The sequence below is a fragment of the Ornithodoros turicata genome, chromosome 10 (assembly GCF_037126465.1).
Source record: "Ornithodoros turicata isolate Travis chromosome 10, ASM3712646v1, whole genome shotgun sequence".
Classification (NCBI taxonomy): Eukaryota; Metazoa; Arthropoda; class Arachnida; order Ixodida; family Argasidae; genus Ornithodoros; species Ornithodoros turicata.
The window spans coordinates 8,813,766-8,841,664 of NC_088210.1; the positions used below are offsets into that span (position 1 = coordinate 8,813,766).

General features: G+C 44.7%; 3 protein-coding genes across 5 annotated transcripts in view; 1 reads left to right on the forward strand and 2 right to left on the reverse strand.

Moving 5' to 3' along the window:
* The window catches only part of LOC135370098 (COP9 signalosome complex subunit 7b-like), a 337,544-nt gene extending 322,661 nt beyond the window's left edge, over nt 1-14,883 (forward strand). The window contains exons 1-8 of one of the 2 annotated variants that reach the window (XM_064603788.1): nt 8,037-8,175; nt 8,306-8,475; nt 8,523-8,598; nt 8,667-8,755; nt 9,906-10,108; nt 10,300-10,405; nt 11,564-11,673; nt 14,835-14,883. In XM_064603788.1, coding sequence (XP_064459858.1) covers nt 8,308-8,475; nt 8,523-8,598; nt 8,667-8,755; nt 9,906-10,108; nt 10,300-10,405; nt 11,564-11,673; nt 14,835-14,859 — 777 coding nt within the window. In that variant the 5' untranslated portion in view covers nt 8,037-8,175; nt 8,306-8,307 and the 3' untranslated portion in view covers nt 14,860-14,883. Of the gene's footprint in view, nt 1-8,036; nt 8,176-8,305; nt 8,476-8,522; nt 8,599-8,666; nt 8,756-9,905; nt 10,109-10,299; nt 10,406-11,563; nt 11,674-14,834 lie in introns of those variants that run through there. The other variant, XM_064603789.1, reaches the window with a different exon arrangement.
* Nucleotides 1,531-7,832, reverse strand: LOC135370099 (B-cell CLL/lymphoma 7 protein family member A-like). The gene is made up of 7 exons (XM_064603790.1): nt 7,635-7,832; nt 7,515-7,573; nt 7,403-7,419; nt 7,269-7,341; nt 7,132-7,206; nt 3,020-3,142; nt 1,531-1,661 (listed from the first exon to the last, which is right to left on the reverse strand). The coding sequence occupies exons 1-7, from the start codon at nt 7,724-7,726 to the stop codon at nt 1,573-1,575; spliced, it is 528 nt and encodes a 175-aa protein (XP_064459860.1). The 5' UTR covers nt 7,727-7,832; the 3' UTR covers nt 1,531-1,572.
* LOC135370096 (ATP-dependent DNA/RNA helicase DHX36-like) overlaps nt 14,732-27,899 on the reverse strand; it is a 53,430-nt gene continuing 40,262 nt past the window's right edge. For both annotated transcript variants that reach the window (XM_064603786.1, XM_064603785.1), the window contains exons 21-25: nt 25,510-25,609; nt 25,367-25,448; nt 24,069-24,192; nt 21,076-21,216; nt 14,732-15,051 (exon numbers count right to left, since the gene is read on the reverse strand). In XM_064603786.1, coding sequence (XP_064459856.1) covers nt 14,884-15,051; nt 21,076-21,216; nt 24,069-24,192; nt 25,367-25,448; nt 25,510-25,609 — 615 coding nt within the window. In that variant the 3' untranslated portion in view covers nt 14,732-14,883. The remainder of the gene's footprint in view (nt 15,052-21,075; nt 21,217-24,068; nt 24,193-25,366; nt 25,449-25,509; nt 25,610-27,899) is intronic.

Consider the following 27,899-nt stretch of genomic DNA (forward strand, 5'->3'; position numbering starts at 1 on the left):
GCGGTGCTATGTTGAAGATCTCGAGCACATTCTTCTCCATGGCCCTGAACGCCCCTCCCACAAAGAAACTCTTGCTGACACGCTACGACAAAGAACGCTACGTCGTTCATTATGCATCGCTCGCTCTGTACGTGAGGTTGAGTATGAAAACGAAGCGTATTCACAGCATCCTCTCGTTTCACTAAGACAATTTTTCGCGAACTTTCGTGCAGAGAAACGTCGCGTTGAGGAATGCTGCGACCACGAAATTCGGGCGTCTTCTGTAAAAAACCATGGTATAACAGTACGTTCGGTAAGTCGATACAATATGGGAGATGTATACCCTTCCCGCTCTTTACGGTATTAGTTCCTCAGGCATCATGACGGATGCCCATTGGCCGAAGGATATTGCGCGTTCCGGGATTGGATGAGAAAGTTAGTTGACAGTCTACTCTTTCGCGGGCAGTCGGCCAGTAAGATCCAATAACTTTTCCATTGAAACTTTTCGTAAAACTGCGAGATCCACCCTCTTTCCCAAAAAATCGTGAGACGAGCAAGTGCTTAGTAATCGCCAAACTTAGCTGCGCAATAATCTTGCGAAACCAGAACCTAAACCTTCTCGGGCGCTAAAAGAGGGAAGGGGGTTCGCGTCAGATGGCCACCTATGCGGTCAAGTTTATTGGGACAAACGCTTGTATGTGTTGGCTGGATAGACTGCTTTCCGGCCCAGATAAGCCGAAATGCACGTAGCTTCTGTACCCAAGAAGTGCATAGTTGTGGTTTCGCCCCATTCGCAGAGCTTAAATATTCATACTTAAAGTACATGTACGTGCTGATTTCAGGACTTTTCAGAAACAGGTTCGATTCAAATAATGCTTGCTTCCAATTCTGCTGCCTAGCATTTCCGCAAAAGCTTTATGAACTAATTGAATAATTAAAAACTTTATTAACGAATTTTACGGAATTAGTCGTCCAGTACGTACATACCCTTTCCACAGAAGTTCCGCTTGCCACGTAACCCGCTCGCAAAAATGGATCAGTGCGGCTCTCACAGCTTTTTTAAAGTCTATAACAGATTTTTAAAAAAAACAAAAACCTGCGTGTTTAATGCTGCAGCAACGACAACCCTTGAACCAGTTTTCAGAGTACGGTATTTGAGTCTCAGTGCTGCGTGTACTTGCTATATGAATACCTGATGGCTGTTTCAGTCCCATTAGGAATTCAACAGCAATGCGTTGGAAGAGATGTAAATTGTCACACTGCGGTACAGCCTGTACGCAAAGGCAGTACATATAACAAAAATGGAAGCACTAAGCTCAGTCCTTCCCAAACCCTACTACCCCGCCACACATACTAAGAAGGGAAAAGCCGCTGTGCAGCTGACGTTTTTCCTGGGTTTTCCAGACAAATGTTGGCAGAGTTCCTCGAAGCCAGCCCAGGACATGCACCTATTCCTTCCTGCTGCCCCCTCTCCATCTGTTCATGTCTGTACGCTGCTCGTAGCCACAGTCCGTTTTCGGCGCTAACACTGAATCCCAAAAAAAACGAGAATAAAAGTTACGGCACTTTTTATTGTGACAAAACGTATGTAGATCATTTTGTGGTTTCATTTCCCACTTTCAATTTCTTGGGAGGTACTTCTGAGCTATCTTCACTAGATTCTTCTCGCTTTCCCGAAATGTCTGCAAAACAACGTCGTTTACCCTTCCACACACACACACAAAACCTGTTCCAACACCACCTAGACAGAGAAAGCCGGCGCGTTGCCTCCTCTCCCCTCCTTCGCTACGTGGACTTATACAGGGTGTCCCAGAAAACGTGTCATTGAATTATAGTAAAAAAGAAATACCCCACCTAGAATCATGCTGTCAACGGCATTTGTTCTTACTAGGTTTTTGCCACCTCCTCATGTGAATGTCGTTTAATTATGTAAATATTTGCGAACTGAACTTGGAAATTTGCCAAGTAAAGGTCACTTTTGTACCCCATCAATATGAAGAGCGTGCCGAATTCACTCAAATTCACGATAATTGACAGCGATATTCACGAGCTATCCCATCGGAAAAAATAGCCGAACATCATGCTGCTCGGAGCAGCTGACCATAACGCACAACGACTTTTTGAACGCAATCGCTCTCAGTCCGACAAAAGGAGGTTCCAAAGCCAGCGCACAGAGTGAGAGTAGAAAAAGTAACAGTTCCTAAAATTGGGAGAGGGAAAGCATTATCCCAGCGAAAGTCGGACACGATAAGCCATGCCTGTGTTATCTCTTTCTGCAATGCCGGGGTGGGCTGGGTTTCCGACTTCCTTTCGTCGGACCGACAAAGATTGCTCTGAAAAATTCGTCACGCGCTATCCTGAGGGAGCTCCGTAAAGCATGATGTTCAGCTATTTATTTCGATGGGATATATCCCTGTCAATTATCATTAATTTGAGTAAATTAGACACTCTCTTCACATTGGTTGGGCAAAAAAGTGACCTTTACTTGGCAAATTTCCGACTTAAGCTCGCAAAAAATTACATAATTAAACTTACGTTACACGACATTCACATGAGGAGGTGGCAAAAACCTAGTAAGAACAAATCCCGTTGACCGCATGATTCTAGGTTGTGTAGTTTTTTTCTTCTAATTCAATGACATATTTTCTGGGGACACCCTGTATAGTCAGAAGTAGTCTGCTACTGCGATTCGCCGTTTTTTCAAATTCAAGAACCCGCAATCGACTGCAGCTCACACGAAACCTGCAGACCCAAATATTTAGACAAAAAGTGCGAGACACTTTCCAGAAAATCAGTTTTGAGAAAGATTGAGTCCGTTTTGCGCTTTATTTCCGAGTTTTCCAATTTAGTACGCGGGGACGTTCAGTCACGACTCGCAGACAACAGCGGTTCTCCTCCACGGCCACGACCTCCGAAAGCACATTCCTGGTTGGCTACGGCCGTCGAAAACGCGATCCTCATTGGCCGACTGTTAATTGCTACGTCAAGACGACGAGCGCGCAGGCTCTCTGTATCTAGGTGGTGTTGCCTGTCCCCTCACCTGTATGGGTATCTGGGAATTGGGTGTCGCTGCTGTTTTCCGTTATACAGGTGCTCGACTCGTCTCGCTGAACCCTCACTGCATTGCTGTCGCCTTGGGAGTCTTGACTAAACTCGGAAAAACCTGAAAAATGCAACGCACATAATAAAGAACCGTTTCAGTAGCTGCCCTCTTTTTCTTCTTTTTGAACCGTGCCGTTAACCTACCCACTAAAATGCGTCATGAGAAGCGCTTCATTCGACGGATGCATTAATATAGCAGAACTCGATTTTACAAGTTGCGACTGTGCGCAACACGGTGGCCGCAACGGTCCGCTCAAGCGGCCTTGCACAATTACGGTACAGCCTGCTGATTACTCAAGAACCCTATTATTTTACACCCCCTTAATTTTTACAAAATTGGTGAATTGACCTTTTTGCAAATTTAAAGGAACGCAGACAGCGCTCCAGTCACGACTATTTTTTCAAACCCAGCCGTTAACCTGGCTGCCAAAACGCACCATGCGAAGTGATTCACTCGGCAGATGCATACATATTGCGGAATTCGATTTTGAAAAATCGTGACCTCGCGCAACGGTGGCAATGACCGCAATTAGCCGCCAGAGTCGTTTTGACATCACCGCGGTGCAACTGTTTTGCTAACTGGTTTGCTCGTTTGAAGAAGCATCGTCTGCTACGCAGAGAGAGAACTGGGGGTAGAAACGAAAAAGAAGAAAAAAAAGTGTGAAAAGCGCTGACCCCGACTGGAGTGCGGTCTCTGATGACATCACGATCCTCCTCCATCTCGTTTCGGCCTGTAGAGCGAGTCGAGAGGGAACGCGCGCGGTGATAATCGGGGGCATTTTATTCCAAGAAAATACTGCGTACAGAGAATTTTTTTGTGTTAGTTGTCACGTCAAGTTATGCCCTCTCGTAATTCGCCAGAAACAGATGTTTCAAACCAGAAACAAATCTTTTGGATGCCACCAAAGGTGCCACCAAAATTTTTGGGTTACGAAAATTTCAGAAATTTCCCAATGGCCAGGGATCTGGAGCAAAGTGCAACGTGACATTGTCCGGTCAACGAGCTCCGTGCCCCAGGATGGCATTCGTACTTCCCGCCGAGTGGGGACATTCTTATGGGGCAAGGTGCAAAGGGGTGCTTGTCGTCCACGTCCTCCCCACGTCGCATTCTCCGCCACTTCGACGTGCTTCCAACAAACGGAGGTCAATGATCCGCGTTTTCAACGGATGAAGTATAACCGGTAATCTGGAGTGTTCAGAGGCATTCGCGAATAGTACTGGTCGCGAATATGCTGACTGTTCGCACAATTCGCAACATTTGGGGCGCGCGAAATAATAGGGTTCTACAGCAGTTTAGAGAAACGTCGTCTACAACACGGGGAGAGAACTGAGAGAGAAACACACACAAAAAAAGTGGAAAGTGCTGGCACCGACTGTAGGGCTGTTAGTCTTGTAACCGTGACAACATCTCCAGGGACGTTTTCCCTTCTCCTCATTTTGACCTGCAGAGCGGGTTAAGTGGGAATCGATGTTTGGGCGTTTTTTGCGTGTCCTTTTTTTTTCTGAGAAAAATATTCCCTACAGATAATTTTGTCATAATTTTACTCGTGATATTTAGCATTCCCTGTCACGTGTATACATAACTTGTTGTGTTGGGTTTACAAGCAAGGTGCAGCGTTAAACTACGCAGCCAACATAGCCTGTGTGCCTGCCGGTTTATGGTACCTTGAAAGAGGTCTAGAATGGATGACACAAGAACTGCAGGGCCTACAAAGAAATAGCATAGTTAAGGCCCCTGGTTTTCGGATGCGGCAAATGCAAAATTAAGCGGCACCGACTCGTAAATTCGAGACTTTCCGCAGCAAGCGGTCAACGGCTGCTTAAAATGGGAAACTCTATTTTCTTGGATAATGTGGGTACAAAAATATCTTTAAAAAATTGCAGCTTGGAAGCACTGTTGAAGATCAGCGCTACACATAGGATATCTTGATTTCTCCTCCGACAAAGACAAAGGTCTGTCACCGGCAATCATTTTGTGCCCGCTGAAAGATCTTTCAACATCGACAGAGTTTACAGGAACTTCATAGGAAGATTATAGGAAGGAGCTTACAATACATGCCGTGTGGATGTCATGGGACACCGTTTTCGTTTCTCGGCTGTAGGCATTATTTAAGAGCCTTTAAAGGCAAACTCCCGGACATCAAATCAAAATCCCCCCACTGCCACCGCTAAACTGTGCACGGGAGGGACGCTGCCCCACCCTCAGGTGGGGTATGCACAATAAACTCGGGCTAGCGTTATCTTAAGCTAAACTGCAATCTGTCTGTGTTGGTCCTGCAGCATGGACAATTTTGTAAAGCAGGCTTCACCTCATGCAGAGTAGCTTCAGGTGAAGCCCACTTTCGGGAGGTGTCGTGCGTATTCGGCGAACAGTCGGATATCCGGAATATTGGGTATTCGATTCGCGAACGAAATACTTCAAGTAACTGATATTTGATTCGAATTCAATAACTCGAACACACACCCCTAAAAATAAGGGATTCCGTGCCAAACAAAGAATTCCACAACGAATCCCGGATTCTGCGATATTTCGCGGAATCGCAGAAAACCCAGGGCGTTAAGCATAGTTGCCAACACGTGACTTGGGAGTGCACACTATTTCTGCAAAATAGTAAAAGTACTTTTGAGCTTCAGAAGATGTGCTCTGCTTGTCATGCGGTGCCTATAAATAATAGCGCGAGGGAGAGTACACAAAATCCTAATTGCATAGAAGAGTGTAGGCCTTAGATAGGATGTCACTGCTGCATTGAATAACAAGAGCAAGATACAGTAAGAGCAGAGTCACTAAACAAGCTTAGCTTCGAGGCAGCAACAGCGAGTTCCGCAGGTGAGCAGGGAAGCCATCTTGTTTCCATTCCGCACAAGTGCCATCCCCAGTCGAGGAGCAGAGACGGCTAACGTAACAACGCTCGCCATGGAAGCCGTGGGTTAGGGAAGTAGGTGTGATTCTCGTGTCGCATCGTGTGTTGTCCATGAGAGCGTCAAAGGGAAATCAAGGTGAGCTGCTTTTCAGGGGCACAGCAGAGGCAGGGACCAACACTTCAGGGGCGCTCGATAGGTGCCATCGAGACCTCCATTAGGTGATGTTAGCATGGCGCGCAAACAAAATCGTGAGTTGTCGCCTCTCCTGCTCACCCTTGGAATACAGTGTCGCTACTACAAGGCAAAGCTTATTTAGCGACTCTAAGTAGGAACGAGCAGCAAAGATAGCCCTATCTCGTAAAAACTGACTACAAGTATGCATCGGATTGTTGATAAAGCGTCACCGGATGATAAAACGTCACCGTATGTAAGACTTTCCTCAAGCAACATGGAGATGTTTCACTTAGCACTCGAGAAAAAAAAAACGTTACCAACAAATTACGACAGCTCCCCACTCCTCTGCTCATCGTCGCTGCGCGGACGTCAGGGAAGGTGAAGCACTTTCATCAGCTGATGTTGCCTATACCTTTGACGAATCGCGTGCGGGAGCTTTTACGGATTCCACTAGTCGACAAAGTGTAGCCGTATCAAAGACAGCTACAACGAATCGGGAGTGTGCGTGTTGGTAGAGAGAGAACGTGGTGAGGGTCACAATAAATGAGGTCTCGTTTTTCTTCGTAAATAATGAGAGGTAAGCCCAGGCTGGCTACAGACACGGACAACACGAACGCGTACGACTCCAACACCCAAAGTCAATCGAATGAGGCGTTGTTTGATTTAACTGATCCTGGGTGGTGGAGGCTTATATGCTTGTGTCGTCCATGTCCGTAATTCGCCTCGGCTAATTTCTCGTCGTATACGTATTACATGCACGATGTCGCCCTGCCTCGTGTCCGAACGGGTGAGTGAGTCAGTCAGAAAGATGTGAAAGAGAATTGGAAGAGCGTGATTGGTCGTCCATCCCCCCTTGCGCTTGAGGAGAAAGTCGTGCTGTCATGGTGTAGCGGTAGCATATCTGACTGTGAATCAGAAGGCCCACATTCACCCCCCCTCCCTGTTTGTTTCTTCTCTTTCCTGCTGCGACCTAACTTGCACAAAGGACCGAATATATCATGAGTATTTACGCACCTGTAAATGATTCGTCCTGACCCTCAGGTATATTGGCGTGATTCTTCAAATCACGCACCTTAACGATTGGACCATCTGAAGAAGGAAAACAAGAATCTCATAAACGAGTCACTCTTCAGCAAGGTCGCGTCACATACCAGCGCATTTGCTATCATTCTTGCAGCACTTGACTATATTTTCCTTATTGCCACTCTTGCTTTTCGATCTGGACTGCAATGAAGACCCTGTGTACATTAAAGAAGCTAGGGTGACACGACTGACGCTTGCTTACCTGCTCCGTGCTTGGTACTGTAACAAACAAGAACATTCGTGTATTTGCGAACAGAATTCTCACACGAGACGAATAAACCCGTGGGAAAATATACGTCAGAGAATTCTCTCACCTGGTACCCACTTAAATATCTTCATGGTTGTATCCCCAATGGTCACCCATTTTTTCTCCCTGAAAGGCAGCGTATCTCACAGCCTGCCGGCTTGTGTTTGTATGAATGACAAAGGCTCACCACTTTCGGACTTTATCGACGGCCTGCATGACCCTCTTGAAGTCATCTTTTGCACGGCTGCGCGTTTCAGCGCGAACAGATCTTGACATCATATCGAAGCAGCTGGGGATACCTATTCACCAAAAATATGCAGAAGCCGCAACAACACAAGAGACGGAAGAGGGCTGAGACGGAAACTCGCGTTCGCTATTCGTACCGTGTTCCACCGTTCAGCGCAACCTAGTGCATTTCGTGAAACAACACCTACGGCTGTAAAACGGGAAAACGAGCCTGCGTTTTGTTATTCATATACAGACGAGATCACCAGTTGTAATGTGTGTGCTGGCAGCACAGTGAAGCCTTGAGAGTTTGCATTGGAATGGAGCGTAGTGTTACATTCACAGTAGTGGATCGGGCTAATATTTAACGTAAGGAATCAGTCGTCGCTTGGTGCTCTGTGTGTACCGAGTTTTGCTGGTTTTGCTTCTGGCGTACTACCTACTTCATCGCTGTGAATCCTACAGTGCTTCCGTTTTCGACGCGGTGCCGCATAGTAATTCTGGTAAGCCATAAAATGTCCAAACACTGGGTGTTGGTTCTCGAAACCTTTCAGCATCACTCTGTGTATGCCCCATAGCTGTGTGTGGTGCAATTTTTTGTGTGTATGTTTTTGTTTTCTTTCTTTTTTTCAGCGATGGCAGAGGGTGCACCAACTGTGGTGCAGTCTTCCCAGTTAGAACAGTACTTGCTTTTGGCAAAGACCGCAAAAGGGGCCGCAGCAGCCGAGCTCATAAAGCAGGTGACAGAAGCGCCTGGTGTTTACGTCTTCGGAGAGCTCCTTGACATGCCAAACATTCAAGAGGTAGCCGAGCCATTCAAGGTTTCTTGAGCTAAACTCCACAATTGTAGCTTTCAGAAGGACCTCACAGTGCCTACTACAGTCTACTTAACCTGTTCGCATTTGGCACGTACACGATGTATAAAGGTGCGCTCTATTTCTTTGGTTTGTTTCAGAGTGACCCCTGACTCAAAGTGTCAATCCTTTTTGTGCAGAAAATCGTGCACAGTTTCCCCCGCTGACGCCGGCGATGACGACAAAGCTACGTCACCTGACTATCGCATCGCTTGCAACGAAAACAAAGGTACGCACACGGGTCGCGGGAGGCATATTCTTTTCTAAAGAAAACTGCTCAGTCGCGCTGCACAAGTTCTTAAGTACAGTGCAAGCAACTTCCAACTGATCTCTCATTGCTGCTACTCCAACAAAGCCCGACTTCCTGCAGTCAGTACCGGGTCTAACCCATGTTCTTTTGAGGGGAGCAGGGACGTTGACATACTGTTGCTCGTTGTCAACACATGTGGAAATAGATTTGACGAAAAAGAAAATCTCGGGCAATATTCGGGATGGTAAGCTAACACACTCCAGAAATGCCCCAACCCTGCAACACGCGTGCCATCTGTTGAGAATGCAAGCAACTAAATGATACCTCGGACGAGATTGTGTGTATCTCGCTAGTGCAGGAAGCATTTCATTGCAAATGTGAACAGTTCGTGTATTCCGTAGCACAAGAATGCAAACCACACATTTGTTTCTATCACTTAGAGTGAAGTTTTGCAAACAGTAGCGTGCAGCTAGCAGACGACGCGGAGAGAGAGAACGGCAAATAGATGATGCAGATCGCCTCGGAAATACGAAGTCCTCCATGGATAATTGTAGACCCAACAAATACTGTGCAGAGTATCGCAACAGAAATAGTCGAAAAAAGAAAGTAAAAAGTATGGTTCGGTCCCAGTTGCTTCATTTTGACAAAGAAGTGTGCTCGAAACGTGGGTCTAGAGGAGGAAGTGTTCCCCGCCTGCATTTGTTTTGCTTTCTTTGTGGTAAGACGGTTGTCACCAGCATCAAGGTCATAGTGTCCGGAACAATTCCTCCTCTCCCCACACCTTCCGTGCTCTCTTCTTTGTGACAGTCAAGCTGGCGGGGCTAAAGCGGAATTTTTACAAATTTCCTTTATGCTATTTCCGTTGTGATACCGTGCATAGTTATTGTTGCGTCTGCGGTTATCCATAGAGGACTTCATATTTCTGTAAAAAAAAAAGTGATTTTTGCTTGGCTATTGGCAACTGAAAGAAATAAATTTTTCCGAATTAAAAATCGTCCATTGCCTTCCTCAATGACGGCAAAAATTCTGAGGAGGTGACTACCGAAAGTCCCAAGATCCTCCTGCAAGTACGTCGCCAGTTAGAATTTTTTAATCGCCTTAGGTGATAAAAAGAATTACCCTCTCGCAGTGCATTCCATACGACACCCTACTGAAGGAGCTGGACATGAAGAACTTGCGCGAACTCGAGGACCTCATCATCGAAGTAGTCTACGCAGACGTCGTGCGCGGCAAGCTCGACCAGAAGAACAACCAACTGGAGGTGGATTACGCTATAGGAAGGGATATCCGTCCAGAAGACATTGCCACCATGGTCAAGGTCCTCCAGGAGTGGTGAGGGTCCAGACTGTCATTGAAACTAAATAGCCATTGAAGAATGTGTATAGCGCCACCCGATGCGTAGCGCGTCAACCTCTCGAGGAGCACTAAATTCAGTTGACAAATTACACACCGGATGGCGCTGCGTGCATCCAATGGCCATTGAGACTCTCAATATGGATATGAGGTATCTCTGGTGGACGCAGGTGCACCAGCTGCGAAGCCGTTCTGAATGCCATTGAGTGCCAGATGGGAAGGGCCAATGCCATGAAGGATGCTCACATCAAAATAAAGCAGCACATCGACAATGAGGTAGTATATCGGCACACCATTGTATTGTTCGGGCCATGCTGTTGATAACGATAACATTCACGTTATTGTTCTCGTCTCGGTCAGGTTTCCACTTCCTGTTGATCCGCATTACTCTAGTGTGCCCCTAGCAGGCATGAGCAGTGTGTTGAGCATGCTCCAAATCTGAGCAATCTGTCTGTATTTTATGAAGTGCGTTCGCTCGAAATGTCATCTGCGTTTTCCCCCATCCTTTACCCTATAGTTGTCTTCGACCTGACAGGGAAAAGAAATCTAGTCCGTCAGCCGTCAAAATATTACTGCACAGCAGATAGGATGACACAGCACACTGCGTGCTGACACACTATGCTGTGTGTCACACTGTCTCCTTACCGTAATTCGTAATGATAATGTAATTCGTCACACTCACTGTGCTTCCTTATTGGCTCTGAAGACTGGCCGCGTGACACGACGCTGCGGCAGAAAATGCGCCCCTTCACTGGCACATGGTGGCGCTGCAGTATTTGTCGTAGCGCGCTTTTGCCTCCCCATTCCTCCAATGGCATATGACGATTGACCAGATTTCTTTTCAGTCTTAAGTTGATGATGAATCGCACGTACACGGTCATGGAAGCACTAGAGACTGTTTCTTTCCATATTATTTCGTTACAGACAAGCATCGAAACAGCTCGGGAGAGCAAATAATCTTATATTTGCTCGCAACATTATGGTGCTGTTTTGAACTATGGAACATTGTTATCAGAAATATAGGAGAAGATCTCCAAACTGTTCCAAACGTTGTTGTCTCGACCCGTAGTTGATGTCGAAGTCAGCGTAAAATTTATTGTGATGATGATTGGGGTGTTCCGTCGCCAGAGTGCTCCTTGAAGAGAGACGTGTGGCGTTGTCCAGCAATAGCATGGTGCAAGCGCCTAAAAAAAATAAATTCTCGATTGTGGTGCAACATCTGATCGGCACACGCCGTCTTAGGTTTTGCCCATTTTAACGTTATAAAAACCTGGATGTTTGTAAAATTTTGTAAGTTAAAAAATCTGAATTTTTTGTGACCCTGGTGTACACGAGATTTTGAAGACTTATGTTCCATGTTGGGAACTTTTCGTTAGGGCTATTTTAGTTATTTATTTTAATAATTTTAAAGCGAAGGCATCCTTTCAATGGTAGGTGAGCAACATAAAGAAGAACCTCAAGATGCAAGCGCAGGACACGGACGACCAGTCGAGCGTCGAAGTGGAGACTGATAAGCCTAGCAAGAAACAGGCCAAAGGAAAAGTGTAAGTGTAGTTTATCTGGGGTGGGATTACAGTAGCTGACCGATTTTCTGGACTCGACGATGACAGGAAGAAAGTCCAAATAATACAGTAGCCTGAAAAACCAGACAATCACTAAATTCAACATTTTTTCACCACAGCTGCACCAGAGAAGTTAGTATTAATTATTATAGCCTGACGTTTTTTGGATTTTTTTTTTCCAAACTTGGGGGGTGGGGGGGGGGGGAATCTGAGAAATAAGCAAGTGCTCTAAATTCCTGCAAATTCATTTTCATGCTTTTCTCACAACACCCCTCCGATTGTAATGTGCATGCGATTTAGAGCACCAATTTTGCAAAAAAAAAAAAACGTGTGTCAGAATCATGCAAGTACGGTACCAATCCCATCCAAGTGCACAATACAAAAAACTGTGGTTTCAAAACTGCCACCCCGGTGCTGACAATACAGTAGAACCTCGGTAATTCGAACTTCAGGAGACCACGGATTTTTGTTTGAGTTATCAGGAAGTCTGAATTATCGGAACCTGCGTTCCAATGCAAGATTCTGGCTCGTAGTATAAGCGGGCCTCATAAAAAACATGTTTCGGCACATATTAGCATGGGACAGTGGTTGTAAACATCACGTGGTCCCAAACATGCAGAAAACAGCCAACTTTTTATTTGCTCAGCAGCCTACTTAGTGAAGTACTTTTCAATTGAGAACTGCATTGTTGCTGTACGAGTCTTCAATACAAACTTCTCTATCCGAGCTAGAGCACTCGGACTCTTGTTTTGAAGAAAGATACACTCTTAGGCGACTGATGTGCCGAAAGGCCTCTCCAGTAGCTAAAGTTGGCGGAGGATCACACGTTTCATCGTCGCTTTCACTGCCGCAATGTTCTGCACATGTGCCTTCCCTCAAATCTTGTCTTTACTTTTCACGATTGCCGCTATAGTACTTTTTGTGATGCCATACTTGGTCGCAACAACAGCCTTCTTCAGTCCCGACTCCACTTCGTCGATAGCAGCCAGCTTTTCCTTCGGGGAAAGCGTTTTATACTTGGCCCTCGTTGATATTGGTTACAGCACTCCGCGGACACCGTCGGTTTCACATCTTGCGGAGACAACACGGCGTTCTGAGTGGACAAAATGCAACTACGCAATTACTGGCCACGTTCACCTTCACGTGCATGTGCACCTTCCGAGAGGCACACTTTGCTCTCAGCTCTCCCTCTCGCGCGGAATTCGAACTAACCGCAGTCGAGGTTTGAATTAAGCGGGCTTCAAATGCATCGAAAACATAGCGGGCCAAACAAAACTTCGAAATTTGTTTGAATTAACCGGGAATTCGAATTAACGAGGTTCTACTGTAGTGGTGTTGGTGAGCCTACTCGAGTGTTTCGGTCCGGAAAATCGAACGTTCGGACTTTGACCTGTCCGGAAAAACAGCCGCAAAACGTACTAAGGTTACCATGCCCCGTGGGTGTCCGAAGCAGGGTTGGCTCACGGAAACGAGAAACGGTAATTACCGAAATTCAACGGGAAACGAGAATGGAAACGGAAACAGTTGTTTTAGTTGCCACTACCAGAAACGGGAACGAAATTCAAAGGCGGTAACATTAACGGAAACCAAATTCACGGGACGTTTCACTCAGTGTGCACAGGGGATAACTAACCACGTGGACCTGCTGCACGGGTGAATTGATAGGACGTTTATGATACACTTTGGGAAGTCGGTGAGCAGTGTCGCCATTGTCGCAGGCGAATGAGGTAGAGTGGATGCTTACGACGATGAAAACTGCTAATTAAAGCAGCTTAACCTCACCCGATTATGAATTCAAACAGCTCTGGACATATGCAGGCATAAGAAAGCGGTAGAGTTGTGCGAATATTCAAAATTTCGAACATGCAACAAATATCTGATGCTATACGCAATCTATTTTTGGCATTTGAAATTTTTGAATATTTTTCGAATAGTAATAAAGCGAGGTGTCGTTACGGCCATTTCTGCGAGTGAGCTTTGCCTCATTACATCCACTGTTTTCACTGTCATCACATCCACAGCACGAATGTGCTATAAGCGCTCATAGTCGTGGAGACGAACCACTGTCGTCTGCAAACAGCGAATGAACGTCCCCGCATACTAAATGGGGAAAACTTCAAAATAAAGTGCAAAATGGTCCCGTATCTTTCTCAAGACTGCTTTTTGAAAAGCGTGCTGCACTTTTTGTCAACAGGTTCAAAATCTACAGGTTATATGTTAGGTGCAGTCATTTGCCAGTTCTTGAATTCATAGAACAGCGAATCGCGGGAGGGCCTTCTGTACGTAGGTGGCGCTGGCAGCACTGCGGTCCCACAAATACCATCGTTCTTGGCAGTAATGCATAGTTTGGAACACCCTCATTCATTAGTGCAATAAAACCGCGATCCTCGACGATGTTCTATGGCTATGCTCATCACGCGTATGCAGCTGCATGCTGAACAGCTCAATGCCAAATTTCGATGTTTAATCAAGATTTCACCACAGTGCAGGCCCCGCACGAACGTTCAGGGTTTTTGTTGGCAGTCCAATAAAGCTGTGACTGTGCTGATGATGCGTGAAGTGTACTGTGGTTTCACGTTTGGCTGGAGCAGACTTTGAAATGGTGGCTGTACACAACTGTGTACTGATTTCAGTTTCAGCTGCCGAACGTGTAGCGATGCATTTGCAGATCAGCGTACCTCGAAAGCTCCGCGCGTCACTTTGTAGCTATTGTACTGTACATGCTTGTCACTGTTACCGCAATGTACAAATTCCAGCACACAACAGCTTTGTAGTAAGCTGCTATGATACTCAAACTTTTACGGATAGAATAGAACAATTCGTATTCGAAATTTCGAGTATTCACACACCTCTATAGAAAGGAATTCGCTATGTATGCATTGCGCCCTGTGGGGCGCTGACCGGACTGTGACAGTCTTTTTATAATGTTTGACTGTATTCTTTACGGCCCTTGAAATATTTTAAAAATGGTAAAACCCAAAGCTACATCAAGTGTGGGGCAAAATGGGCTCAGGCGCCCATCAGAGAATGGAAACGTCAGTTTGAAATGTTTGCACTTTATAGCTGTCCATTATAGCTGTCCATACCACATATGTACATACTATGTACCACAGCACTGACACTTTCATCTCCTCTGCTTGCAGGTTCCCCCATCAGAGCAGAAGGTGAAGAAGCAATAAAAACTAAACTTTATCACAGTTGTTCTTTGTTGCTGGGAAACATATCTGGAATGCTGCTGGTCTCTCTGGACAGAATGTGGACGATGACGTCTAGAAGGCGCATCTGCGCGCCAGATAACTGGTCGTCCCCATTCCGGTTTATCTTCTTTTCCAGGATTCCATCGAGCTCTCGCCGCACCTCCTATCCCAACAAATAAACCGTGGGACAATTAGAACAGCAGCTCGAGGATACATAGGGCCTGACTTTTTAGGGTTAAACCCGTATCCACCCGATATTTACCCCCCGAACGAAATCGGTAAAATTTGGGTTTAACCCGAATCTACCCGAAAACATCTGGGTCGCGTGGCACACTCATAAGCGTGCATTAAAATAAAGTATGATAACATTGCTAAACATTAGTTCCATGTTAAGACAAATTTTTATTAAACAAAAAAAAAATCACCCGAATACACCCGAATTTTCAAATGAAAAATATCACCCGATATTTACCCCCCGAATTTGGCCAAAAATAAAACCCGAAAACGTCAGGCCCTAGTTATATTATAGGCTCCAATATTGATGTTATCACTGCATTGCGCAAGTGTGAAAGAAGTACCCAAATACCGGGCAACTGCCAACGTTCCGGGGGCAAAAATGCCGGCCCACTACCGCTCATATACGTGCGTGCCAGATATCCGCTCTCAATAACGCGGGTGCGCAAATTATGCGAGTAAATACAGTAATTTGCAATCCGTTCATTTGAACTTCCGCCAACGCTGTCTGGCTGCATTGGACTCCCGATCGTGCATCGACTTGGAAGTGCCAGCTGCTGGCATGCCATAGACACCTACTCGAACTAAATGTTAAATTTACTTATTACTTACAGGGTTTGCCTAGAAAAACATTGCACATTTTCATCACACCGCAAAAATTAGAAGACATGGGTATGGCCTACCCAAATTTTGCAGACTGATAGCCACTTATCTTGTGTGGTCTTGTAGAAAGAAAAATTGAAAATCAATCAAAATCTTGCCCCATGCATTTACAATCTCCTATTCCACACAAGCACTGCCATTTGTTCTTGCAGCTGCTTTGCATTCACGTCACTTCACACCAGGGTTTGCAAACCATGGATTCTAAAAATTTGATATATATGGGTACTTGAACCTCTAGAAAATGCATAGCGTGACATTCTGCTTTACTTAAAATTTTTCTTCTACAGGATCCTAACCAGAGTTCGAGGTAGCTCGTTACTGTAACTAAGTTCCTTTTTGTGGTAACTTGTAACTTAACTCGCTACTTTTGCGGCGTGGTAACTTTCAGAGGAACTCGTTCCTTTTTCAGGTAACTTAGTTCCAGGCTTCTTTTAACCAGGGTGTCGAACCGAACCCGAACCAAAGAACGTATATGAACCACTATTTTTGCCCGAACAAAAAATTTTCATGACACTGTTGAGCCCGAATTGGAGCAGAACCGTAAAAATTAACGGCGGTAACCCGTTCACAACAAAACGGTTCGGAGATTAAAGAAGTTCCTCTCAATTCCCGAACAAAGACACGTTGGTAGACAAAAAAAAAAGGAACTGAAGGTGACTGAAACCAACGGTCACTGAACATGCGTGCAGTGCCACCAAGTGTGTAACGTGTCAACTACTCGGAGACCATTGGCTCCGATCAACACCACCTGAATAGAGAACGCCTATTTACTCGTGAACGTGACGTAACAACTAAGAGCCACCCAATCGGGAGTGTGTTTTTAATGGGGCAGCGAATCGCGAATGTGCTTTCAGCGGCCGTAGCCATGGAAACGAACCACAGTTGTCTGTGAGTAGTGATCGAGCATCGCTGCACACTAAATGGAAAAGCTTTAAAGTAAAGCACAAAAGCTGGTCCCATATCTGTCTCAAGACCAACTTTCTGGGAAAAGTGTTGCACTCTTTTATCTCAAAATTCAGGTCTACAGGTCCCAAGTTAGCTGCAATCACCGGTAAGTTCCGAACTTCGCAGAGCGGCGAATCGCAGTCGCGGAAGAGATCTGACTTTATGCGCCCATGTAGCGAAGGAGGGAAAGGAGGCAATAAGCATGCCTTCGGTATCTGGGTGGCAGTGCTCCAGTGTTCACGAAGCTACACGAAGAAATTGAATGTCATTCGGCAATGATGTCATCGTCAATAATTAAGAATTCAACATCAATCGAATTAGTTAATAATTCGAATTCTCGAATTCGAATCGAATATCAAACGCTCGAATTATTCGATTCGCGAATCGAATATCCAATATTCGATTTTTCGAATATTCGACTGTTCCACGAATATGAACGACACAACCCGAAAGTGGGCTTCACCTGATGCTTCCGTGCTTGCGGTGAAGCCTGCTTTACAAAATTGCCCTTGCTGCAGGACCAACACAAGCGGGACGGTGTTTCAAGATAACGTTATCCAAAGTTACTTTTGTAGACATCGTCTGTGGAAGGGGTGGCACCCCTCCCACATGCAGTTTAGCGGTGCCGACGAGGGACTTTGATTTGATGCCTGTGAGGTTGCCTTTAAAAAGTTGGAACTCTCGAATAATGACTACAGCCCACGAACAAGAAGGGTGTCTTAAAGCTGTCCTTTACGTCTAAATTTCAGTAGTGCAACTTCCTAGGGCGAGTGCAAAGAAACCAAAATGTGTTCATGGCAAAGCTGAGGCAGGATGCCAATTTGTTTGTTTCACAAATGGCCTGTGGTTATCTGAAACAATTACAGCCTCATCCGTATAATATGCTACTGCATGACATAAAATTTTGAAATGAAGGTAACCACTCCAGTACTCCAGTAAGTGTAGGCTCACCTGAAAAGCAGGAAGCACTCTGATGTAAAATTAAAGAGTACAGTCAACCCTCGATTTATGAACCTTCGATTTATGAATTCCCTCGTTTTATGAACACTAGCACGAGGAACCAAACTTTTTACATGCATTTTCCCCTCGTTTTATGAACCTCGATATTCGAATAATGAATGGAATTTCTGGGAACCAACTAGGAGTTGTCCAGCGTTTTTGCCCTCAATTTATGAACGGATCGTTCCGAGGCCAACAAAAACCTTCAAAGGGATTATTTCTGGTCTTATGAATGACGCCTCAAAAGACAAAACGTTTTCCAGGTATTGCACCCTCGGTTCTTAACCCCTCGAAATCCGAACAACAAACGGGTTTTTGCAGAAGTGTTCCTGACCTCTATTCATGAATAAGGTGTCCGCTGTCACCCGGAGATTAATAAACATAGGTTAAAAACCCCAGAGGAAATCCGAGACCAGTTGAGCTTGAGCGCGAATGTGTTGACATCTCCTCTTTCCAAGATTGACACAGCGGAAGGCATCGTCCAAGGCAAAATTAAACTATTTAGTATTGCATAATAAACAGAGTGTGAATGCGCTAACATCTGTGCTTTGTGAGATTGATACAGCAGAAGGCATGGTCGAAAGCAAAATTACACAATATATTGCATTATAAACACAATACCAACACGGAAATACTGTTCCATTTGCTCGATAGTACTCACTTAAAGGAATTTTCGATTTATGAATCCCTTGATTTATGAACAATTTTTCGGGGAACCGAGGGTGTTCATAAATCGAGGGTTGACTGTATAGGCTTTAAACGGAAGAACTGCGTGTCTCTCTTGTGCCAGTTAATGCCACAAGAACTACACTAAAGCCATAGGCTACAAAATGGAAAACTTTTAGTGCGAAAGTCACATATTGTAAATTTTGCACGAATATTCGATATTCAATTTGGTATTCGGAATTTTTTCCCCCATTCGATTCGATATTAGATTTGACTTAAAAAATTCGGATTCGCACACCCCTAATTAAGACGCCAGGCCCGAACGTATGAAGCATTATACATGTGCATTAGTTATATTTTTATTTCTTCAAAGCTATCGAAACATTAGATTATTTCACAAAATCGTTGCTTTCTAAGAAGCCTATCTGCGCCGCACTTGGCAACGTGGCGACTGGAAACGAGGGTAATTCTCCGAAAGACAGTGTTTAGCCTTCCTTCCTTCCTTCGTGTCAAAAGTTATCGAATTCGTGATAAAATATTGGAGTACAACTTTTCATTTGTCTTTTGTTTCTTCGAACGGTTTATCGTCGTCGTTTTTGATACCCCTCCACTGCGAGGGTACGCTGTCGGTGCGAGAGGGAAAAACGAATGGGAAGAAACTCGAATCCCCAAACTCATGACAGGGGTATAACTAGACCCTGAAGTTTTCGGGTTTTATTTTTTTCCAAATTCGGGGGGTAAAATTCGGGTCAATCACTTGATGTCGAAAATTCGTGCAAATTCGGGTGGAAAAATTACCATCAGACTGAATTTGGGGATAAATCGGGCTCTATTGTCGAACAAACGTTCGTTGTACAGCCTATCCAGAGTATCAGATGTTGAGATCAACCGTGTATTTTGTGAAAAATTAGTATGTCATTGCCATGAGGTGCCGAGCTTAGGTGCAGTTTTGCGGGTAGAAATCGGGTTTAACCCTAAACCGGTGAACCTCGATTCGGGGTGCAAATTCGGGGGAAAATCGGGTTTAACCCTAAAACTTCTGGGTCTAGGTATAACATTTTATACACTTTGTGATGCTACGCATATGTTCAACGGTCATTAAAGTGTAGACCGCCCCGTGGCAGGGATATTAGCGAATGTTTATAGAGCATTGGAATTTAGAATTGGTATTCCTGGAATAGGCCAAATAATTGTTTTTAGAAAAAATTTAGCGGTGACGTGTGAACAAAGCAAAGAAGGAAAGAATGGCCAATTTTTTGGGCGTCTAGGAGCCACAGAATCAGTCCGAATTTTTAGTGAGGGGCATTAAATCCACTTCATTTCAAAAGCCTTCGCTCGTAACATTCAAACTGACTTTAGGAAAGAATCTATATGCGTCTGCTTTGCTGTGCGAATGCGCATCATACATACATAGGTTTGACCGTGCCAGCAGCTTTGTAAAAAAAAAAGAAAAGAAGGGAAAGTCGGAATTTTTTGAAGTCAGAGTCATCATTTGGTGACCGTAGTCATCCTTGACTGTTCCTCTCCATTGGCACATTGATGAGTCAAAGCAAATCCTGAATGCATCATTACTTTTTAACTGCACTTGCCGAAGCACATGGCCGGCACCAGATCCTCCCCCCACCCCCCATAGGCTTGTCATAGGCTTGACCAATGCATGCGCTGCTTAGTTAGGTGTTCTATAGGGATGTGCCAACCGAAATCCAAATCCCGGTACACAAAATGGCGAATCGAATCTTTCGAATCCACCAATCACGTTTGTTTGTTCCCTTTTCAAATTGGAGTCCGTCGAAAGCCTCATTGGCCGACGGGTATTTTCTTGTTTGTTTGTTTACACTGCTGTGGACTGAAAGAATTCAGGCAGGAACTGCTCCATTAAAAGTTTAAAAGTAACCTGGATTTGCTTTTGATTGTTGCTTACTTTTATGGAAATAATTCAGACTCGAGAATTTATGCATTTCTTGTGGTCGATGAACAACATGTTAAATAACGATGAAAGATGAAAGTCACTGAAAAGGTTAGCCAGCTGTAGGGATCGAAACCACATCTTCTGGATTACAGTAATCCAGAAGATGTGGGTTCGATCCCTACAGCTGGCTAACCTTTTCAGTGACTTTCATCTTTCATCGTTGATTTCTTAGGCAATTTGAGGCTTTGTTTGTATCTGTCCCTTGTATGTTGTTCCGGCCTCAGAACATCAGTTTCTCTCATGTTAAATAAATTACGTTTAAGAAGAACTATATGGGTATATTTTCTCGTGAAACTGAAGCATTATTTAACTTGATAGGTATCCTATTCTGCTTCAAGACACTTTTCACTATGTATAAGTTTTTTTTTTATCTGGCTTCTTAAACTTTTTTTAAAGAAAGGATTCGAAAGATTCGAGATTCGTAAGATTCGTGGATTTGTAGAACCCTCCTTGGATTCGGATTCGAAAAAATTTTTGATTCATCCCATCTCTACAGGTTTTCCCGGCGATTTTAATCAGAGTGCCAGCTAAATTAATCCATGCCCCATAAGGTTTGCATGGCACATGGATTAATTTAGCTGGCACTTGGACTAAAATCGGTGGGAAAACCTGTAGTGTTCTTAACCCCCTTGCTTTTCGTGCCAACGGCAGAAGAAGGAATCAATAAAAACTGACACTAGTTGGCCCTGTAACTGTGAGCATAGAACCCACCTTGATCAGTATGCCTAGTTCAGGCTGGCATGCCATAGAGATCCAGCCATCCAGCAGCACAAGTGACCCATCTAGCTTGAGCAGCCCTCCAAAGAGCAGCAAAGGAAGTGCAGAGACAGGTGTCACATCATGCAGGAACACCTACACAGAGGTGAGGAGCAAATGCATTACGTTTCGTGGATGGTTTTAATGTAATGCTCTTACTTTACGACCGGGTAAGGCGTGATGACATTACTCATTACTTGGGTATTGTCTAAAGCCAGCAGTTACGTGTTATGCCTGGTGCAGGTATATTCTGTTTCTTCCCAGCCACCTTGAACACTAACTACTTCTACGTTGCTATAAGATCTTACTAATAGTGGCCCATTTAGATGATAATACGATGCAGGATTTCAAAAGTTCCCGGACTGAGTCTATAACTAGGGCCTGACTTTTTCGGGTTTTATTTTTGGCCAAATTCGGGGGGTAAATATCGGGTGATATTTTCATTTGAAAATTCGGGTGTATTTGGGTTAAATCCCGTTACGGCATATTCTGTCGTCAGAAATTCGGGTGTATTCGGGTGATTTTTTTTTTGTTTAATAAAAATTTGTCTTAACATGGAACTAATGTTTAGCAATGTTATCAAACTTTATTTTAATGCACGCTTATGAGTGTGCCACGCGACCCGGATGCTTTCGGGTAGATTCGGGTTAAACCCGAATTTTACAGATTTCGTTCGGGGGGTAAATATCGGGCGGATACGGGTTTAACCCTAAAAAGTCAGGCCCTATAGACTATAACTTAAAAAGTATTATCAATTAAATTGCTGAAACACACGCTCCTTCGAAACAAGACCCTTGCACAACAACACACTTTTGCCATCGCCTTTACAGGTCAACGAAACATTCCTGGAATCCATTTTTAGCCATGTCCTTTAATTCAGCCGGCGATGCACTTTTAACCTCATCTGCAGATTGAAATCGATGACGCTGCAAGCGACTTGCCAGTTCAGGAAACAGGCTGAAGTCACGGGGGGGGGGGGGGGGGGGGGGGGGGGGGCGAGATCGGGGGAGTAAGGAGGATGGTGCAAAACAGTTGGTTTCGTTTTCGCAAGAAAGTCAAGTTTTCAGCGGTGCGGAAAGTCTGCAGACTGCCAACGCGTTCATCTTCGGCGCTTTCCCTGCCTTCTCTGAAACGTCGATGCCACTCAAAAGCTTGCGTTTGCGATAATGCATCACTGCTGTACACATGCTTCAACACTTCGTAAGTCTCCGTAGCACTCTTTCCCGAGCGAACACAAAATTTTATATTAATCTCTGGTCATCAAACACCATTTTCTTTCAATCGCCGGTTACTAAATGCACCCGCCTACAAAATACGACGCCGTGGTGGGCCACTTAACCACGTGATTTGGGTCAAACCACTTTTAGAGGAGGGGGAGAACGTAGTAACATAGAAACGTTGTCGTAGTCGCTCTACTGCAAAAACGTTTAAGTTATTGGCTCAGTCCGGGAACTTTTGAGTCCTACCACGTATATATATGTACTGCATACTGCTGTCTCTTGCGCATCTCTTGGTGAAATCAGAGATGCACAGAAATTGTAATCACAATCACTGGTAATGTATAGCAAGGACTGTCTCTTTGCAGCATGCATTTCAAACACCACCTACGGCTGTGTTAGAGACTTCTCAGAAAATGTAATTACAATGCCAGAGTAACAGCATTACTTGGTCAGATTAATGACATTGAGAGTGTATGACTAAGCATGAAAAAGGAATCAGTAATTGTAATACATTAAAAAAACAAAAAGCAATTTCGTAAACTCTGCATCTTGTATCCAACTCATGGTAAAAAAAACTGCATTAAAAAAATATATATATATATATACATACATTTATAGATATTTAAGAATCATATGTGGAAACGGTGCTTCTACAGGAGAATGTACAGGGTGTTACCCTATAAAAGTATACCCGTGCCGCCATGCCGTACTCGCCAATTACTCAATGCAGGTGGCACATTGTGCGATCTTCATATAGAGCTCATAAGGACATTTAATCTTGGTAAATTTTGAAGTGATTGGGCGCCGCAGCACGAAGTTATAACTCAAAACGTGCAATTCCCGTAGGGAAAACAATCAAGATGGCGGCGTTGAGAAGAGCATTTGACATGCTGCTCCCCAGACGACGACGTGCTGCAACTGTAGTTTTCATTTTGCTTTGGTGTAACTGTCGTATTTTGCTCAGAAGCAAGCAACGTGAGCAACGAAAAATGCCGACGTACTCGGCAGACGACACCCAAAATGGATGTCGTCTGCTTACTGAGCGGCGCCATCTTGGCTGTTTTCACTACGGGAATTGCACGTTTTGAGTTATAACTTCGTGCTGCGGCGCCCAATCACTTCAAAATTTACCAAGATTAAATGTCCTTATGAGCTCTATATGAAGATCGCACAATGTGCCACCTGCATTGAGTAATTGGCGAGTACGGCATGGCGGCACGGGTAGACTTTTATAGGGTAACACCCTGTATAACAGGGGGACTTTGTTATTAAAAACTAAGAGTGGCTATTCGATGTTTCGACAGTGGTGCTGTCTTCAACAGGAATGGGATATTATGGGGACGCATGACAATTCCAAAGAATGAGAGTGGAGTATGTACAAGGGTGAGAGGGCAGCACACAAAGTGTTTGACAAAGCATGTGTGTTGCCCTCTCCCCTTGTACATACTTCACTCTCATTCTTTGGAATTGTCATGCCTCACCATAATACCTCAACGTCGAATACCTGCTCACCATAATACCCCATTCCTGTTGAAGACAGCACCGCTGTCGAAATGTCGAATACACGCTCTTAGTTTTTAACAATAAAGTCCCCCTGTTATACCTTTTCCTGTAGAGGCACTGTTTCCACTTCTGATTCTTACTGAATATCTTCATTTTTCGTGGTCAACCACATTCCTCTCATCCCACTTGTACATACGTTTATATATGTATTTAATAAAACCTCACCCTCGTCGACTTAATCTTGGTGTAGTACACGAACCATTCGCTCCAGAATCCACTTTGCATGCAATTGACAGACTTTGGATGAAGTACCACAGATTTCTCTGTCTTTGTACACAATGTCTTCAGTCTGAAATTTACAGAATCATATGGACATCATAATGCTTCGCTAAAACTTTCTAATAAATTGAATAACTTGTGCACAGTTCATGCAACATACAGAAAGTGTGGTGACTATGGGGCCTACACACTGGCAGACTTCCGAGTTCATCGACATCAGGAGAGGGAGACGAAAGAGAAAAAGGTTATCATAATCGCGACCTACTAGATTATAACGGCCATGTCAGCATCCGCAAGCACGATCCGCTAGGGGCGCTACTCATTGGCCCGCGAGATCTACACAAAAATGTGGCTTCCTAGTAGCAGCCACGTCGAGTAATGCAATGACTAAGGCCCTTTCTTTTCTGCGATTCCGCGATTCTGCAAAAATTCGCGGAATTGTAGGTCTGCTGCGGAATATGAGGTTTTGCGCAGAATTTTGCAGAAACTGCGCGCTTAACTCAGTTTATGCGCGAGATGAACGGACTTTGTTCGCACCGGGTCGACGTGCGTTCCAGCGTAGATGTGCCAATCGGATAAGGTCACCAGGCCGTGATATGGCCCCATCTGTGTGCTGGAACAACCCTCTAACGTATTGGGATTCTAGAGTGGAATACAAACACTGACCCCCGCTTTGGTGTCCATAGCTGTCAAGTATCTCTGTGTGACAGTAAACTCTGTACGTGCAGAGAGGTCACTTAGCAAGTACAATTTGATAGTCAGTGACAAACGTCACTCCCTCTCGGAAGAAAGTACAGCGTACCTTGTTGTGCTAAGTCACAAAAGTTTTTGGAGTTGTAACCGTGTTCCTCCACACAAAGAGCCAACAGAGAGTATTTTCTGTCTGAACTAGGGCAATTTGCCTTTTACCGCGGAAAAATGCAGAATTCACAGTTCCCTGCTGCGGAATTCGGGATTTGCCGCAGCAGAAAAAGAAGGGCCTTAGCAATGACAAAAGAAAATCCTAAGGCAACTCCCCTTTTTAAGAAAATATGTTTCAGCAAAAAAGAAACACTCTGTACATGAATCACACCGTGAATCATTTAATAGCCTCCTACATCAACCGACTCTGCTTTCGCTGGCGTTTGCCTCGTGACCAATTGTTGGCTGCACGGCCCTTCATCTAGAGATGTAGTGAATGTGAGCATTACGATGCCTTTTTCCCTCTTCAGCAACAGTCAATGATCGACGACAATCGACTATACCTCTGGTTCTTCGTAAAGCTTCCCCTGGCCACGTTTGGGTACAGTCCTGCGCAGATGACTGCCGTCACCACCTTGCTGCTATCTGTAAATGGGGGTCAAGATCAAACAGAATGCGAATGAATGCAGACGCTGCTGCTTCTTACCAGAGTTCCGATTGAACCGTGGATCTTTAGCGTTGGAAGTGTTGATGAAATTCAGGTCCCTGAGGTAGTCCACGAACTGCTTCCTCATGTTTGCGAGCATCTACGAGAATCCGTAGACTCCATGAGCGCATTTAAGTCGCAACAACAGCGGGGCAGTTTCGTTTTAAATCGAACATGGCATAGGAGTTGGGTCACGAGTCGTGCTCCTTTTCCTTTCGAGGCGGGAGATTCTCACCATCCTCAACACGAACTTCCTTAGATCATATGTTACGCAGTGCAAGCAATGACTCTCCTTTTGGTGGCGGAGGAGATAACACCAAATGGATTACATGGCCCTTATCTCTATTTTGATAATTTTTAACCCCCCCCCCCCCCCCCCAAACAATAAACCCCCGAAGCTATGTGACATCGCACTGGAATAGAAAAAGAGCGACCTGAACGCGTGGAGGCTGAAGGGAACGCATAAGGACAACTTCTGGCAACATTAGGTATCACCATTCCACAAGCTGGCTTCTCCTAATGTCTGCGTGCTTTTGGAGAAGCTCGCTTTAAGACACAGTCGTGCACCAGGTGGGTGAAAAGTACATGCTGGGCCTATCTGCATCATCTCGCGAATTTCATGGCAGCAATGGCGAAAAAAAAAATGAAGACGCAAGAGCATTTGACCGACTTCTTTCACTAAGAGCAATGAAAAATGAACAGTCACTGCCTATTTTTTACGCCTCAATTTTTTATATTTGGTGTAATTCCTTCAAATTTTGGACGATACGAATATTTTCCGTCGTCCCGAGAGATTCGTATCATTGAGATTCTACTGTATATTGAAGCATACAGAATAAAAATCAATATGCTACGCGGGGAAGTCAGCTGCCCTGCGCAGCTCCCCAGTTTCCCTCTCTCACATACTGCTCCCTCTCTCAAATAAGAGGGCAACGTGGACTAGATGTACTCCCTCACTGCTGCCTTGTGAGTGGACAGACACTTCATTCTTCACACTGTCTCAATTATAACTTACTTTAGTGCATCATCCCGTGATGATATTAATTACCGTATTTTCCGGTGTATAAGTCGCATCTTTTTTCTCAAGTTTTTGGTGGTGCGACTTATACAGCGGTGCGACTTATACGCAACTTTTTTTTTTTTTTTTTGAAGCCGGAATTCCCATCGCCATTGACAGCGCGCGCTATGTCCCGCCGCGTAATAGCGGCTTCCACTTCCGGCATCCCCGTTCACCACGTGGGAACAACAAACGCCACCCTTCACTTCAGTGGAGTCAGGTTCCCAACATAGCGCCAGCTGGTATCTGGAGGAGTTATGATGCGAAGTTTAAGTTATCGGTTGTTGACTATGCAGTCGAGCATGGCAACCGGGCTGTCGGGAGGCACTTCGTCGTTAGTGAAACGTTGCAGTGACATGAAAAATCAAGTCCAAGAACTGTGTTCCCGTAATCATCCCTGGAGGGATGACAAAAATGCTTCAGCCCTTGGACATATCTGTCAATCGGAGTTTTAAAGCCGTTCTGCGACGTTTGTGGGAGTCGTGGATGACTGAAGGTCAACACAGTTTCACGAAGACAGGACGCGGACGCGACTCGGAGGATGAATCCTTTGACGGCTTTTAGCTAGTAGTTCTTGTATATAATAAAACATGTGTGCGTCTTATACAAAGGTGCGACTTATATACGATTTTCTGCGCTAAACTGTGCATTTTTGGGGGGATGCGACCTATACAAAGGTGCGACCTATAGTCCGGAAAATACGGTACTGACGCTTCAACACCTGTAAGTGTGCTCTACTTGAAACACTAGGACAACGCAGTCAAGTTTTGCAAACCTCCGCTACTTCTGCGCTTCTCTGCAATACGAGAGTGTATATCTGTTTTGTGTGTTCCCTCGTTGTGCCTTAGGGGCCGTATTACGTATGTAAACGTAAGGTATACAAACCTGTATCGTCTTTCTTATTTTGTTTTTAGTTCTGTGTTAGCGCCACGAAGCAACACTGTCTATGAGTAGAGCCTGAAGCTTTCGGGAAATATTTTTTCCTACATTCGGGGGGTAAAAATCGGGTAAATAAACATGTGCACTAAATTCATGCAAATTTGGGTGAAAAAAACTTGCAGTACGCTAAATTCGGGGAGAAATCGGGCTCAGTTATTCAAATTAACTGTAGCGGTTTGGTACAAACAGTGATCTAACTGCATTTTTCTGCCAAAGAAGTAAGTTAGTGCATTCCTACAGACATCCCAGTGAGGGCAATTTGCCGGGTAAAAATCGGGTTTCACCCTAAAGAGGCAACCTTCAATTTGGGGAAGGATCGGGTAAAACCTTAAAACTTGAGGCTCTATCTATGAGCCGCGTACAGACGTAGACAGACGGAGAGAGCAGTACAGCA